The sequence below is a fragment of the Nanorana parkeri genome, unplaced genomic scaffold (assembly GCF_000935625.1).
Source record: "Nanorana parkeri isolate BGI_ZX_2015 unplaced genomic scaffold, ASM93562v1 scaffold1776, whole genome shotgun sequence".
In the NCBI taxonomy this organism is placed as follows: domain Eukaryota; kingdom Metazoa; phylum Chordata; class Amphibia; order Anura; family Dicroglossidae; genus Nanorana; species Nanorana parkeri.
Window position 1 is genome coordinate 32,655 of NW_017308044.1, and position 17,109 is coordinate 49,763.

The 17,109-nt window shown below is 45.1% G+C and overlaps 2 protein-coding genes across 2 annotated transcripts in view; both read right to left on the reverse strand.

Moving 5' to 3' along the window:
* Window positions 1-3,448: 3,448 nt before the first annotated feature.
* ZFAND2B (zinc finger AN1-type containing 2B) overlaps window positions 3,449-17,109 on the reverse strand; it is a 14,238-nt gene continuing 577 nt past the window's right edge. The window contains exons 2-10 of the mRNA XM_018571541.1: window positions 15,587-15,649; window positions 13,602-13,696; window positions 13,384-13,515; window positions 13,112-13,263; window positions 12,238-12,336; window positions 9,877-9,931; window positions 7,665-7,741; window positions 5,872-5,947; window positions 3,449-3,751 (exon numbers count right to left, since the gene is read on the reverse strand). Of these exons, the coding sequence (XP_018427043.1) occupies window positions 3,707-3,751; window positions 5,872-5,947; window positions 7,665-7,741; window positions 9,877-9,931; window positions 12,238-12,336; window positions 13,112-13,263; window positions 13,384-13,515; window positions 13,602-13,696; window positions 15,587-15,641 (786 nt within the window). The 5' untranslated portion in view covers window positions 15,642-15,649 and the 3' untranslated portion in view covers window positions 3,449-3,706. The remainder of the gene's footprint in view (window positions 3,752-5,871; window positions 5,948-7,664; window positions 7,742-9,876; window positions 9,932-12,237; window positions 12,337-13,111; window positions 13,264-13,383; window positions 13,516-13,601; window positions 13,697-15,586; window positions 15,650-17,109) is intronic.
* ATG9A (autophagy related 9A) overlaps window positions 13,106-17,109 on the reverse strand; it is a 35,546-nt gene continuing 31,542 nt past the window's right edge. The window contains exon 17 of the mRNA XM_018571540.1: window positions 13,106-13,115. The gene's annotated coding sequence lies outside the window, so the exon portion shown is untranslated. The remainder of the gene's footprint in view (window positions 13,116-17,109) is intronic.

The following is a 17,109-nucleotide window of genomic DNA, read 5'->3' on the forward strand; positions in this document are numbered from 1 at the left end:
ACAGAATACCCTAAGCCCTCATTCACACGAGTAACGGCTGACCTGTACAGATCCGTGCTGCGTGCACGGCCGTATCGGGCCGCTCCCGGGAAGGACAGGTGCTGCATGTGATTGTATGCAGCAGCCTGTTCTTCTCTATGGGAGTATGCGGCCGTACGTCACCCAACACTCACCCAAACTGCACATCCGTACAGGTGCGGGTGTCCCTGCTCAGAGGCAGACAGGATCCATCCTGTCAGCGTTCGAGCACGGACACCCGTACCGACGTGCAATTCGGGTGAGCCTAGGGCGGCGTACGGCCGCATACTCCCATAGAGAAGAACAGGCTGCTGCATACAATCACATGCAGCACCTGTCCTTCCCGGGAGCGGCCCGATACGGCCGTGCACGCAGCACGGATCTGTACAGGCCAGCCGTTACTCGTGTGAATGAGGACTAATAGCACAGTGCTGCTGTCTGAATACTCTAATAGCACAGTGCTGCTGTCAGAATACCCCAATAGCGCAGTGCAGCTGCAGTCACTGTTTGGCTGAGTTTTTTCAGACTGACCCCTTAAAAGGAGAACTATGAGATGAGTGATTTCCACTCACCTCATAGTTCTAGCCGACCTGTGACAATGAGACTGTCACAGGTCGGCTCAGTAGATCGGGAGGTGAGCGAACACATACCGGGTTCGCTCACCTCTCGATCCTGTCACCGCTCTCTGCCGTGACAGGGGGAGGGGCTGGATTCCCCCCTCCGATCTGCCAGCGCTGACTGGCAGAACAGACGGGGGAGGGGGCGGGTACAGCTGGCTCTGCCTCTAGATATGCAGAGCCAGCTGTCACTCACGCAGATGGGCGGATCCCGACGTCCAGGTCGCGATCCGCTCCGGCGTCTCAGTATACCGCGAGCTGTAGCTCGCGGTATACTGAGCTTAGGGTAACGGGAGGACGCTAGTTTGTGTCCTCCCGTTACCCTAAGGAGAACTATGGGGAAAAGCCCTGACCCCATAGTTCTCCTTCAGCAAAAGTCAACTGAAAAACTGACTGTCAAACCAGGGGTGGGTGGGGGGCGGCTGAGCAGGGGGTCCCGACAGGGTCAGACAATGGTCACATTCCGGACTAATTAGTAGGACCAGCTTAAGTAAAGCTAAGGAAGGGGGAGAACTCATAAGTGAGCATCCACAGTTATAATAATTTAAAGAGGCACTGTCACTAGCCCACCTGCAGCAATTATACTCACCGATACACACTTCCTTGCCAGCTGCAGGAGCCCCAGAGTAAGAGGTTACCCAGGTGGGATGGTGACACTGCCCTTCACTATGTGACAGTGTCCAGGTTCGGCACCTTGCCGCACAGGCCTGAGCACTGTCACATGGGGAAAGTCACATGCTTCCCCATACCCGGAATCCTGGCTCCGTAGCGGCAATGTATCAGGGAGGCAGCAAAGCTTCTGCCACTGTGACAGACTATCTCGCCCTTAATCTTACTCCTCTTTTAAATTGATTTAAGCAAAGCTGCGTGAATTGCTGAGTATAACCGAGGCTGAAGTTTAGTTTCTTGTATTAGCCCAGTCGTGACCGGTTCTCCTCAAACCTGATTGCTAGCCATCAGTTATTTCTCCTTTACTGCAGTTTCTATAAACCAGCCACGCCAGATTACAAACATTGTAGCACCAAATCGATTAAGTAGGAAGGAAGCCTTCAGCTTGCACACGGCTGCTGAACTACAAATCCCAGCAGGCTGGAAGCAGTGCTATAAAAGCAGCAGCAGGCATACCAGAGTTTTGTATTTCTAGATAAATCTATAAAAAGGCTCTTTCATTTTTTTTTTTTTCAAGCAGCAGGAATGGAAATGAATGAATGTGCAGATCATGTTTGCATGGCAGACAGGACTAAAAGGCTTGCTCACTGGTGATACCTGATAAAATATATATAGTTTCTTTGGAAATTTTTAAGATGATCACTTATAGAGAAAACGTGTTACCTACATACACAGGAGAGCCATTCTGTGGATTCAAGTACTGCTAAAGAGAATGCGTAATGCAAAAGCACATATTAAAGGGGAACTATGAGGTTAGTGCTTTTCACTCACCGCATAGTTCTAGCCGACCTGTGACAATGAGACTGTCACAGGTCGGCTCAGTAGATCGGGAGGTGAGTGAACACATACCGGCGTTCGCTCACCTCTCGATCCTGTCACGGCTCTCTGCCGTGACAGGGGAGGGGCTGGATTCCCCCCTCCCCGCTCCGATCCACCAGCGCTGACTGGCGGAACGGACGGGGAAGGGGGCGGGTACAGCTGGCTCTGCCTCTAGATAGGCAGAGCCAGCTGTCACTCACGCAGCTGGGCGGATCCCGACATAATTGTTGGGATCCGCTTCAGCGTCTCAGTTTACCGCAAGCTACAGCTCGCTGTATACTGAGCCTAGGGTGACGGGAGGACGCTAGTTTGTGTTCTCCCGTTACCCTAAGAAGAACTATGGGGAAAAGCCTTCTCCTTTAAGGAAGAATGGGCCACAGACAGAGTAGCAGCAAAGCTTTCCCTGCTCCATGACTTTGACTGACACTGTCACCTCGCCTGCACTCACTTTACCAGTGCCCCTTCACAGCTCTTGCCTGTGCCATAGCCAGCACTGAAATACAAGATGCCGGCTTGTGTCAGATGCTAAGAGAACGGATGATGTCATTCCCCTGTCATGTGACAGTGCTCCTGCATAGTGATTGGCTACCAGAACAAGCTCTACCACAGTGGTTCACATGGTCCTTCATACGCACAACTACTGGGAAGTGTCCCAGGCTGTGATAGAAGCAGCAGCAGTGTTGGCAAGGCCAGAAGAATTAGTGGAGGGGGGGGCCTTCAAACAAAGTCAGTGTCTCTTTGCCCTGAATGGGAAGGTGACAGTGCCTCTTTCGGGACTGAAATAGCCAGGAAGAAGTCAACCCATTTGCATTGTCTGTGCTGACATGGCTCCGTCAGACATCAACTGGCCACAAGGGCTGACAGTGGTTTAGTGGTTAGTACTTCTGCCTTGCAGCACTGGGGTCCTCATTTCCAAACCCAGCCAGGACACTTTCTAAATGGAGTTTGCATGTTCTCCCTGTGCTTGCATGGGTTTCCTCCTGGTACTTTGGATTGCTCTGGGTACTCCAGTTTTCTGCCACACTTTAAAAACATGCTGGTAGGTTAAATTGTACCTGTATGATATTTTACCCAAGATGGTTGTCTCACCTTCTATCTACCCCAACACCAGTTTGATATGCACTTTGAATTGCCAGAGGGAGAAGGACTATATAAATATGACAGGTAGGTACACAGCTTTGACCACTTGTGCAATCCCCTTTCCATGGAAGTTGTAGTGGGGCCCCCTAGACATCCATCAGGCCCTACGCACCCATCTAGGTTGGCTTGTGGAAGATCCAACTCTGCCTCGGATATAATCGCCAGATCTACTTAATAAGAGTAGCTGCATTCTCATGATGATCCAACAAAATGGCTTCTACAGTGTCAAACAGTTTATACCTTCCTTACTTTCAGCTAATGAGACCAGACAAGTGGCCTATACAGCCCACAGGAAAAGAAGTGATAGAATCTGAGGCATGCAAAACACCATCCACATATTGTGTCCGTTCTGAAGAAAAAAACCCAGAGTTATGGTTGAAGCTCAGGATTGTATTGTAGTTCCTGCTTCTGTGCTTGAAGTTGGGTGCTGGTCCCGTGCTGTGCTAGCACATATTACATGTACTCTGTTTGGCATCACGACTCGGCCCCTAAACATAAATAGTACAGCAAGTAAAACAGCCGATATATTATAACATAGAGAGTAGTGCGCAGTGTACACACAAGTGACCCAGTGTTACATACAAGGTACGAGTTGGCCAGAAAAAAAAAATTCAGAATCAGTTCAGCACTTACCTCCTGTAATAGGTGCAACATCCTATGCGTGTTGGTTAGAGAACTGGAGGGAAAAATATTAAAGATTGCTGTTTAAACTAAGGTTAGTATTGATTGGTTGGAGCTGGTCTATTGGTACCTTGTATATAGTGAGAGTTCTACCAGAGGTGTCACATTAGGATACAAATGAAATAAAATGGTGAAGTAAAAATATGAAGGCACATTACGTTACACATTGCAAAATCAAAAGTTATATAGATAACACATTGTAGTCACATCATTCCATCATTAATGTTTTCCTTTCACTTGAAAGCTGAACTCCAAATCAGATATAAAACAATACTAATGAATGCAGTTATATACTCATTAACAAATAATGAATTCCATTTCCAACTGCAGCTAATGTAAGCACATAAACTTAACTTGGTATTTGACCTTTTGTGTTTCCCTGAAAAGCTCAGCCTGGGAGAGGGAGGGAGAGCAATCACAGCAAAGGTGTTCTGCAGGGACATGCTGACATGAGAAGAGAGCAATGCAGAGAACTGCAGCTCATGCACTATCCAGTCACAGGCTGAGGGAAGAAAGGAAGGTGGCCAAGCTTAAAGGAGAACTATGGGGTCAGGGCTTTTCCCCATAGTTCTCCTTAGGGTAACGGGAGGACACAAGCTAGCGTCCTCCCGTCACCCTAGATTGATCTTCAGCCGAGTGATACACAAATAAGATACATTTTTGTTAATAGTTAAGGTACTTGAAAGCATTTTTAAGATTTAACTCCTGAGTTTAGTGTCACTTTAAGGTGGAACTAAACCCCCTTTTGCAGCTAAAGAACGCGCTATTATAGCCTTAGGTGTTGCACATGTGATCAGCTCCGACACCAGCCATTTGAACGCTGGAAAGCGCACTTCAGGGCATCAGTAAGCACACTGGCAACTGAGAACATCATCACAAAATGCGTGTCTTGGATGTGGCTTACACCTTAGTTTGGGCTTTTCTTTTTTAAACCCACCCTGGGCACAATAACCTTACCAGGGTTGAAGCTGTAAAACACTCATTTTCTCAAAAGAAATCCCCCAGCATGCATGCGTTCTCCTACATCCTGCAAATATGCTCATTCACATTCCAGGATTAGTACAGCCCCTGATGCACTTCCAGGCCACTTGGAGGCAACTTCTGCAGGTCCCATAGATTCCAGCAATGCAGATGTGTCCCCAACACCTCTTCTTCTGACCATTCACAAAAAGTCTGGGGCTGTGTGTTTTGTGAATGGCAAGGAGAAGAGGGAGATGGAAACATAACCTCAGAGCTGGGATGTATGAGCGCTTACATCCGACTGGTCCGGAAGTATATTGGGAGCTCTACTAATCCCGGCACGTGAACAAGCAGATTTGCTGGATGTAGACAAAAGCCAGCATAACATGGGGTTGCTTTCGTGGAAAAAGAAAGTTTAACTGCTCTGACCCTGGTAAGGGCTTTATATCTGTGGGTTTAGACCCACTTTAACTGCAGAAGAAATAAGTTAGGTAACCAACTTGGCTGTACAGTTAGAGATAAGGCGATGTAAATCTCGGGACCGGTTAGATGGAAATACAAATTATATGACTTACTGGGGGAAATTGATCAAAACTGGAGCAGATTTGCACTGCAACCAATCAGCTTCTCCGTCTCATTTTTAAATCTTACCTGAGCAAACTGAAGAGAGAAGCTGATTGGTTGTCATGCAGAACTGCTCCAGATTCTGTCTGCTCTTGTTTTGGTAAATCCCCCCCCCACTATATATAACAGCTCCCTTATAAAGGTTTGATTTCCATTCATATGTATTGAGCATTAAGCAGTATGGGTTAGTGTACTTTACATATCACTGCTGCCCTTGACTAAACAATCCCAGTCATATTTAAACCTATAATTATGTGGCTTTACCTCCCATTCCTTTATTTCAAGGCTTTACCTCCCATTCCTCCCATTCCTTTGATTCAAGAGGAATCTCAATTGTACTGACCGCTTGTTGACGTCTGTATTCTTCCTCACTAGCTGACAAAGCTCGGGCTAGAGCCAAGTCCTCTTCTTCCTGAGTGCTGAGAGATAAAAGCACATATAACATTAGCAATAAGACACACAAGAACACCATTTGCTTTAAAGTGCTCGCTGACAGCTCACTTATTTAGGGAAATATATTACAGCCTCTAGTTCTGAGTCTCTTTTCAGAATTAAAGGGACCCTGTCACCATCAGAGCATTTGCCTGATTAGTATAGCCTAGCATTGGGGCTGAGCAGAGGACACTGATAGTCCAACTGTAGCCCTCATCAACTTACTGTGCATAGGATGGTATATATTCCCCAACATTTTCTCATTCCAAGCAACATAGGCTTCCTTATTTAGAATTACTGGCAACTCTATTATTCTTGCATTTCATCTGTGCAAATATCAGGCAGCAGGTAGACAACTGATGCAGACTTGTGAAGCGTTTCCTGTGAAGCTGAGGAGGGTAGGACAGATTATGGGGATAAAAGCCTGATGACAGTAATATCCCTGGATGATTTCGAAGGATAGAGCATTGCCCAGGTTGCTTCTAACCAGGAAATGCTGAAGACTCAATCTGTCATATTTCCTTCACAATGTAATACATAATCTGCTCACTTTGTTGGCTATATTCTGAGGCTACCCAAAGGACTGTGCAGGTCTGTTTTGTGTAGGAACTAATAGGTCTCTAATTACATCGATTTCAAGATATGAACAGTATGTGGTCTCTTTATTGAAACATATTTATATGTTATTCTACAAAGTTGTGAACTACGCCGCCATTTTATATCGCAAGATTACAGATTTACCACATAATTGTAATAGTCTACTCATCTTATGTGCAGCTTTACAATCTGGTCATAAATCTGGTGTAGAAATTTTTTTTAAGTTCGGTGTTATTCATGCTGCACAACCAGTACACTCAGAACCTGTGTCAACGGGCTATGGTTCGCTTCAACTGGGTTTTGCTTTCTCATACAAGTCTATGGGCATGCAAAACGAGCTTGAAGCAGGTCAAATGTCATCAACTAAAGGTCAGATGCGCCTGCCAATGAATTTGGAATGATTTCAGAAGCGTCTTAAACTGATGTACCGCACAGACTCTGTGGGACGTCAGAGGAGAGGAGGACAGAAATAAGTCCTGACACTAACATTGGGGGGGAGGGAAAAAATATCCTTTAATGTCACTTTAAGGAAGCCGTACAAGTAGTGATTAGTGGTCAATTTAGGTAAGCGCAATCTCAAGCAAGAGATTCATTGATTAAAATAATAAACAATACAATGGTATTGTTCTGTACTTTGCAATGGACAGAAAGTAGAAATCGAAAATAAGCCCAATTAGTTATAAAAGTAATCGATCGATTAAAAACGATCATTTAATTACCCTTAGTTACAATGGGTTCTCCAAACACACACACACAGAGTTGTTAGATCAATCAGAAGCGATCAACACACTCCGCCATGGCCGATCAACATGGCAGAATCAAAATCGTTGGAGAGCTCACTAAATCGATCGAACTGGAAGGTCTTTGGTTTGTATGTTTATTTCAATCAGTTAAGCTTCACTGAATGATCATATAAAATGGTAGATTGATGTAATTGGAAACCATAATAGTAATGCAGTTGTTCTGTCGTACAGAAACCACATCCCTCTTATCCTGCTATGCAGCTCTGGAAACATAAAAAAGCCCAAGAGGGGTCACCAGCACCCTTTGTTCTTCAATATTTACCGAACAACCCCACTCTTCCAGCAGCACAACCTTTCGCCTTACCTGTTCTGCTGAGGCGTGCTCTGCGCCGATTCCGCTAGTGACATTTCCAGAGCCCTCTGTAAGGCTTCCTCTTCGGACTGAAAAAACACGCATGTTCAGTGCATGACAGAGAATGCTTGTAGTTAAAACAAAATCAAACCCAATTTAAAGAGGCACAGTTTTTACACACATAAAACAAAGACAAAATTGCTAAATACATGTATTATACCTTCCATTAGAATCTCTACTCTATTCTTGAGTTCTAGGCGTTGCCAGGAACATCAGCATCCAACACTTTCAAGTGTGATGGATGCCTGCGTCTCCCCGTTCATTATACTAGTGCATCACTGCAGCTCCGAGGGTCTAGTCGGTATGTGATAGCGTTGAACTGATGGGAATGGGTTCTAATGAACAAAGAACTTTCTCCTTGAAGGAAGTAAATCCACGATGAGAGCCTGGACCTGCTTCTGGTCGTAGGCTGCTACCACTATGATCGTGACAGACACATTTCAAAAGAAAGGAGAGAAAGTCTGGTAGGTTTTGATACCGTTGGACTGATGGGAATCGTTTCTAATAAATAAAGTGCGTTCTCTTCAGATCCAATCAGCTGGCCGCATTGCCATAAGGAGACGCTGAGTGTTCTAGCCCCAATCCAGCCTTAACTCAGGATTTCTAGGCATTGCAAGCGGGTCAGTTAAAGTGACATTAAACCCTCAGATTTTTTAACATAAACCAATACTGTAATGTGCGCCTTACTGTAATCCATGGTAGTTTCCCTTCTCTTTGCTGCTCTTCCTTTTAAATCCTTATCTCTTCTCATGCTGGGGGAGAACTTCCCTTTGCAGCTGAGTGCCTCTTCCTGTAGTGCTGGCTCAGGTTGTGAACCTGCACACAGACACCATGTATCCATTCCAGAGACAAGGCAGTCTGCTGCAAAAACAGAAGTTCTGACCAGCATGAGAAGAGAGAAGGATTTAAAAGGAAGAGCAGCAAAGAGAAGGGAAACTACCATGGATTACAGTGAGGCACACATTACAGTATTGGTGTATGTTAAAAAATCTGAGGGTTTAATGTCACTTTAATTTCAGTAACAGAATACTTTGACTTTCCTAATAGAGTGGCTAAGGACAGACTGAGATCCCTCTCATTAACATACAAAGAGGAGTGGCCAAAGAGAGAGAAAGAGAAGCATTTTTTTTAAATTGAACCTGCAGCCTTATAGCTGTATACCTGCAGTATGAGATCTCAGGCACTTCTCCCTCTGACTAATAGTGTCAGGCGATTTGGAGGGAAATTTGGTGTCGTCATTACTGTGCTGCTCACTGTTCTCTTTGCTGGGGGATCTGACATGATGAGGCCCTGCGGCTACCAAGATGGTTGCCTCCACACAGAGACACAGTGCAGAACAATCCATGTACCCATTGCACTCCTGACCGCTTGTCCATCAAAGTAGCATGGGTGCTCAGTAGTCGACGGATGGCCACCGTCACAATAATGCAGAAAGATATGGACACCGGCACTCCAACAGTAAGTAGAATACGTCTATTTATTGACGTACATGCAGAAGAGTATAATGCGCTTAGTGCGACGTTTCGGGGGTCACATAGGATCCCCTTCATCAGGCAAAACAAGTGAAAAACAACTTGTTTTGCCTGATGAAGGGGATCCTATGTGACCCCCGAAACGTCGCACTAAGCGCATTATACTCTTCTGCATGTACGTCAATAAATAGACGTATTCTACTTACTGTTGGAGTGCCGGTGTCCATATCTTTCTACAGTGCAGAACAAGGCACGGTAAGTCAGTGATGGGGGAAATATCAGCTGCTGGGACATGGCCGGCAATACTGGTGACTTTGCCCTCTGCCGGCTTGTTTTTTTAGCACACCTTCCAGAATGTATTTTTCTTTAAGAAGACGTAGTAGTCCATTAGGAACAGTACTCATCGTATAAATAAATGGTGCATGGCCATCACTTAGCTTCTGATTCTTTTTCTAAAGGAAGTGAAGTTTTTTTAGGTTTGGTTTCTTTCTTGCTCATGAATATATGAATAAGATACAATATTTGTCCAGGTATTTTTTTATATTGATTATTGTTTATTGTTCCAGTATTTCTCTATTTAGGGTAATACGTTGTTAGATCGGTTTAGTTCATTTTATGAATGCAAATTAATGAAGACTTTTGCTATAGGGGTCATGACAACACAAATCTTCAAAGAATGAGCAGACACTTACTAATCCATTCTGTAGCACAACTGAGACTGGGGGCTGTGCACTGGGGACACTCGTCCTGAAAGAGGAAGGTTATAGGTCATTGTACAGAACAGACAGGTATAATACTGTTCAAGAAAAAAAAAAAAAGAAAAGAAACCTACACAATGTCATTTCTTGCATTACTTAAAGCCCAATTGTAGTCTGTTTTTTATTAAAGGAGAACTATGGGGTCAGGGCTTTTCCCCATAGTTCTCCTTAGGGTAACGGGAGGACACAAACTAGCTTCCTCCCGTTACCCTAGGCTCAGTATACCGCGAGCTGCAGCTCGCGGTATACTGAGACGCCGCAGCGGATCCCGACATCGATGTCTGGATTCGCCCAGCTGCGTGAGTGACAGCTGGCTCTGCCTATATAGAGGCAGAGCCAGCTGTTCCCGCCCCCTCCCACGTCCGTTCCGCCAGTCAGCTCTGGCGGATCGGAGTGGGGGGAATCCAGCCGTGACAGGATCGAGAAGTGAGCGAACACCGGTATGTGTTCGCTCACCTCCCGATCTACTGAGCCGACCTGTGACAGTCTCATTGCCACAGGTCGGTTAGAACTATGAGGTGAGTGAAAAGCACTCACCTCATAGTTCTCCTTTAAAGCAAGACGCTGAAGGTACATCAAAATAATATTACATTCTGAATATCTGATTTTTGTGGCTCAAAGCTCCATTATGTCCCCTATGGTGCAGAGCCATACACCCTGCTGATTGCAGTGCTGCAGTGCTCTTACATAGAGCGCAGCGGTCTTTAGCTTTTTTTAGTGGAAAAAAACTAATATTTTTTAAAACATAAATTAAGGCTGAACTTTAGCAGATGCAATCAAGAAACATCAAATAACTGTAGATATTTCATTAACCCCTTCATGACTGAGCTATTTTTCAGTTTCTGTTCATAAATGACTGACACACTTTTTACATTTTTGCTGTGTGATTCTTCCACAGCAGTAATATACTTTCTTACTAAATGTACCCACTCATATTATATATTGTTTTTTAGAGGACAGATAGGGCTATATAATTATATCAAACATGTGCACCTAACGCCTCACTTAGTTTGAATAAAATAAAAAAATGAGGAAATAAACTAGAAGAAAAACACTTTTTCACAAGTTTTGATTAATTTTTTTTAGATTTTTTTTTATATTAATTATAGTATAAAAAATATATTTATATATAATTTCTATTTTCCTAATTTTGTTTTACACTTTATTTAATTTACACAGCAAGGGAAAGAAAGAGAGACCCCGCAGTACTCACGAACCCAGGCCACTGCCTCAGCCCAGCACCAGCGCCGACTCTGCAAGGCGGAGGAGAGCTGCACCCTTGTGTCCGTCCTCTGCGGCGTCCCAGGCCGAAAGGAAGACACTAACACTGGTGACACTTGCTTGAAGAAACAGCGAAAAAAACGGAGGAAAAGAAAAAAATTCCCAGAGAAAATGTTTTAGCTCCTTACTCCTGACGCTAGGCAAAAAACTGGAGACTTGTCAGCAAGTGAGGGGTTGGGCCACCAGCAGGGGCCGCCCCTAGGCTGTCTTGTCTTTTTAGTTATGTGCCTAGCGTCCTACTCCTGCAGGTGGCGATATACCCTACCATTCAGGATCTACGATCTGTTGCCCTGTGTCCTTCAATGAACGGGAGAGAAATTAACTTTTTTACATTTTTGGCTATTAGGCTGCTCCAAACTTAGGAACAGCTAATAATAACCTTAGAGACTGATCCTGACTTTAGTCAGATTCAGATCTCACTAAAAGCTCTTTGATCATACCTAGACGATCAGAACTGATACATTTCACTCAAAAGAGATACATTGTATCTCTTTAGTGAAATGTATCTAAACATGGGCTATCGAGCTGTCAAAACAAATAGCAGAGAGGTGACTCACTGCTACCTCTCTGCTATTTTCAGCTGTCAAATACGGGATTGCTAATAGCGGTCCCGTATTTGAATGTAACGGCTTCATTCTTTCATTACTGAACGGAAGAAGCTTTTACAAAAAGCTTAATTATTTCATTAATGAATGCCTCAATACTGAGGCATTCATTAATGACTGGTAACCGCTGAGAATCAGCTGTTACCAGCATTACAAAGCCTGATATAACTCGTCACATACAGTGTACGTGGCCAGTCATATAGGCACTTCGTGACTTGATGTACAGTGTACGTCTCCCGTCACGAAGGGGTTAAAAAAAAGACGACAAATCATAGAGGTAGTATTAAAACATGCAATATTGAAAACATGCACATAAGCAGGTCTGGCAGTGCATGGCCTGCAATGCTCTCTTTAAAACATTCAAAGGGAAATTCTGTTGACAGGTAATTGGACAGACAGTTGTCAGTACCTGTTTCGCTGAGGCTGTGGTGCTGGTTTGGGTGCCGGGCGGCTGGAGGAAGCGGAGGCTTTGGAAGAAGAAGCCTGAACTCTAAAAAATGCTGCTTGCCTGTAAAAATTAACAGCACATTAAGAAATAAAGATGCTTCTCCTACACTCCTGGTAATTTCATCAGGAACATTGATCATAAGGTAGGATATAAAGAGACTTCAGCAATGTATAATGCCTTAAAGTGCTACTAAATGCTAGGCGTTTGTTTTATCTGAATGTACTCTCTGCATTAGGGTAAAGAAATTAAAAAAATTCCACTATACTTTTTTATGATCTCGTCTCCAAACACTCACCTTTTAGTTTATTGTCACCAGGTCTAGGAAGATGTGCACCGCTCCCTGAACTTCGGGGTTATAGAGAGGTGTGCTGAGAGCAGCGGAGCGATAGGCTCCAGTTGCCGTCAGTCAAATTGCTGTAAGGTGGGTGGAGGAGAGAGCAGGGGCATGGCTTACCGGGCACTGTGTGTGTTTATGGACACACACAGCTAGGCTCAGGACCCAGCCAGGCATGCGCACACACATGGGTGTCTCCTTAACAGCCGACTAGCTAAAGGAGACACTCACAGACAGACATGGAGGGTGCAGCTGTTTGGGTAACGAAAGGAGAAGGAAAGAGACAATCAGCTAATGTGTGAACCTCCTCTTCTTGAGTATAAAGAAAATAAAAAATAAGGGTTTAATACCACTTTAAAACATAAGTGGAGATAAGTCATGTTATGTTCTTCTACATAACCTTCAACTTTTAAGAGCCCCCCCCTTGAAAAACCACCTAGCCATGCCATGGAAAGGACAGGTACACTTTAAAGAATTTCATCAAATGACCGTTATGCTCACCCTGCTCGGGAGATAGGGGCGCTCTTGCCTTTACAGTCATGGTCCAGCGGGTGTCGGTGTTTGAGGCAGAAGTCCCCATGGCAGTCTCCACATGTGACCTTTATCAGCTCTTTCTGTTTACAGCCCAGCCTTTGACACTTATTGGTGAATATCTAAATAATAAACCAAATTATTAAATTACATTGAGCACACCGAAATCCATTATTGAGAAGAAAAACAAAACATCGTGATCATTCTATCTCTGTACAATGACAGCCATGCGAAGTCCTCACCTTACGCTTCTGCTGGGCTGGATCAGACTTGCAGTCCCGATCAATGTGTTCCCCGACGACAATATCCGGTGTCTGTCCCCGTGTCACTGGGATCGGCGTGTTGCAGAGTGGACAAACTGGGACCTGGACATCCTGACACGCACAGACCACAGTCATTAGAGAGAAGGGACAACAGGCTAATGAACAGGTCCTAACACCACCAGGAGTGGTTAGCTTACCTTCTTATAAGCTGAGCTGCACTTGTGAAGGACGTACGTGATGTGGTCTTTGCAGAAGATCTGCTCACAAGCGTCACATTTTAGAGGTAGGAAATCTGCAAAAAAAAAAAAAAATCAGGAAAAAACAAAACAGTAAATACTGATAAAGGTGAATACGGAATACTGTGCCATATATTCATGAAGCCAAATCTTAAAGGAGAACTATGAGGTGAGGGCTTTTCACTCACCTCATAGTTCTAGCCAACCTGTGACAATGAGACTGTCACAGGTCGGCTCAGTAGATCGGGAAGTGAGCGAACACATACCAGCGTTCGCTCACCTCTCGATCCTGTCACGGCTCTCTGTCGTGACGGGAGGGGCTGGATTCCCTCCTCCCCGCTCCGATCTGCCAGCGCTGACTGGCGGAACGGACGTGGGAGGGGGCGGGTACAGCTGGCTCTGCCTCTAGATAGGCAGAGCCAGCTGTCAGTCACGCAGCTGGGCGGATCCCGGCACAATTGTAGGGATCCGCTTCAGCTGCGGCGTCTCAGTATACCGCGAGCTGCAGCTATCGGTATACTGAGCCTAGGGTGACTGGAGGACGCTAGTTTGTGTCCACCCGTTACCCTAAGGAGAACTATGGGGAAAAGCCTTAACCATATAGTTCTCCTTTAATGTGTACATCCCTAAAAGAGGAACTGAACTCCTGAAGCTGTGTCTGGAGCAGGCAAGACAAAAGGAGTCACCAGTATTATCTGAGGTCTCCCTGAAACTGATCCTTTCCCCATTACCGACTTGCCATGCCTTGTTCTGCTCCGTGTCTCTGTATGGAGGTGGCCATCTTGGGAAGGCAGGGCTTTGCTTCCTCATGGAGCTCCAGCAAAGATAAGAGGGAGCAGCACCTTAGTGACATCACCAAGCCTCACACCTAATCTCCTGAAACTAGATGTCAGAGGCAGCCGTGCCTTAGATCTCACACTGCAGATATATAGCTATGAGGCTGTAGGCACAGGACAGCCTAGACACACTCACAACCAGGAAGTGCACTACAAGAGGAAGTCCAGACAAAGGTACATGTTTTAGGGTACTTGTTAGACCCAATTAACATGTCTAAATGTTCCCTGTAACATAGCAATTCTTCACTTTCTAAATACAATTTCACTTTAAAGGAGAATTATGGGGAGAGTGACATACACTCTTCCCCATAATTAGCTTCAGTGTCACACGTCGGTTCTATAGAACAAGAACTGACCAATCACATACCACTGATCATGGAGTTCCCAATCTTCTCCCTGCAGAGAGTAGTGACTGTCAGTGACCGCTCCCCGCAGGTATTCCCTTCTCTACGGTCCTCCAGTGCTGACTAGAGGAGCGAATGGGGGAAGGAGCGGGCACAGCGGGCTCTGCCTCACAGCTGGCTCTGTCTATAGAGCGGCAGAGCCAGCTGCCAATCAGGTAGCAGAGTGGATCCCAATAATAATGTCAGGATCCGTCCTGCCCGCAGCACGGCTCTGCACTGTCAGCATATAGTGGGCAATAGCCCGCTATATGCTGAGTTTTGGGTTACAGGAGGAAATTAGTAAATGTCCTCCTGTGACCCTAAAGAGAACTATTGCCAAAAAAGGTTGGGCCATAGTTCTCCTTTAAAGGATTTGTATAGACATGACCCTATTGTACCCTCCAACCTTATCTTCCTCTAGAGAGGACAGCCTTTTTTTTTACCTTGTTCCTGTAGCAAGATACAGCTTTTATTACTGCCTGTGATACAATCACACGGCTGGTTAAATACTCGCAGAGACCGCTGCTAGGAGGTCAGTTCCTACTAATATACACACCTCCCAGAACTACATCTCCCAAGAGCCCAGATTTGACAGATGTAGAATAAAGCCTGCATGGCAGAGGGTTGCTTCTGAGGCAAAGGAAAGTTTAACAGCAATTATGTTTGAAAGGATATTGTGCCCGGAGTTGGGCTTTAATGCAAACACTTTTATCAAGAGAAATCTTACCTAGCTGTTTACACGTTGGTTCTGAACAATGCTTCCCCAGGTCCGGAAACTCCATGCTGATACCTTGCAAGGGTGAAGAAAAACACTGAGCATCGCAAGATCCTTTTATATACTGTGCAAAAGCACTCAATATTCAATTAACAGAAATAATAACTTGGTTCGGGGAGAAGTACCTTATAATTCTGCTGTAAATATGGTGCTGATTACAGAGAAATCAAATTGCAGCAACCCACAAATTGTTTCCCGTTGTATATCACACTAATGGTATTGTCACTGCTGGATCTGGAAGTACATACTGTACATTATGTTTCTTTGTTAATGGGAGTGTCTGTGGCTTTAAAGTGCCCGAACTATGAACAAAAGCGTAACTTATTTGTGTATCACTCGGCTGTAGATCCTCAAATCATCTCTGAATTGGTGCCGACACTGTCCTTCCTTCTGGAGGGGGGCTACTTATGTTCCCCATGGTCCCTGTGTGTGTTGTAAAGTAGTCACTGTGATGATAATGGGATTTGAGTCTGATAATATTAAATATAGCATTCTCTTGCACCTCAGTTCAGAGCAAATGCAGGCCGGCATTTAGTAATTTGCAGGTCACTTCACATTCCACAGATCTGCTTATCTGGCCTAGGATCTTTATTGCCCCAGCACTAGTGAGAGTCCCAAATCGCCACTAAGCCTTTTACAGTTGTCCCTAATTAAAGGCATGTCACCTGGCACTCATCTGTCACCAGTGGACAAGTATATAAACACAAGCAGGTCTGGTAGAGTTAATGGCCAAGGTGACCCGGCATTCACCCGAAAGTCATAAACCTGAGTTACAAAATCAGTTCCATTTCATCATTTGGAATTGTATGGTGATATTGAAAAATAAAAGTGCGCCCTGCCTGCTTTCCCTCCCCAGCCCTGTCCTAGGGGCCGGCTCCGTGACACCCCCTCCCCCACCCCCCAAAGGGCTAGCAAAAAGATGCAGCTAGGGGAGGCGCTTGTTTCGAAACATCACGAAAGGAACTCCAACAACATCAAGAAGTCTTAACATAGCAGAAGAGTTTCCCTTTAATCTCTGGACATCATCTGCTAAAAGCTTGCTTGAAGAAGAGACCTGCAGTCCGCTCACCACTGTGCTTTTCTGGAGCTTTTTGTATGAATCAATAATAAACTCTGCAGATGACCTACGGTCCTACGGCATGTACAGAACCTTTCCTGGGATTACTGCGTTGTATCTGGCTGTACTGGAGCCTATAGACCTGGCGGAGACCCGCAGTGACCTGCGCAGGATCTCGGTTCAAGAGGGAGACACAGGAGCAGAGCCGTGCAAGGAGAACAATTCTGGAATCCATGGAACAAGTATTTTTTTTTCATAAAGGGACAATTATTAGGGATTTAAGATTTTCTGTTAGTTAAGCAGGGTGAAGTTCCTCTTTAATGGCCGACACCTTGGATGGCAGGCAGGAGCTGCGAAGCAGAGCCAGTAAGGTGAGTAGAACCGGGGCAGGAGCCTTTACAAAGTCACCATCACTGTG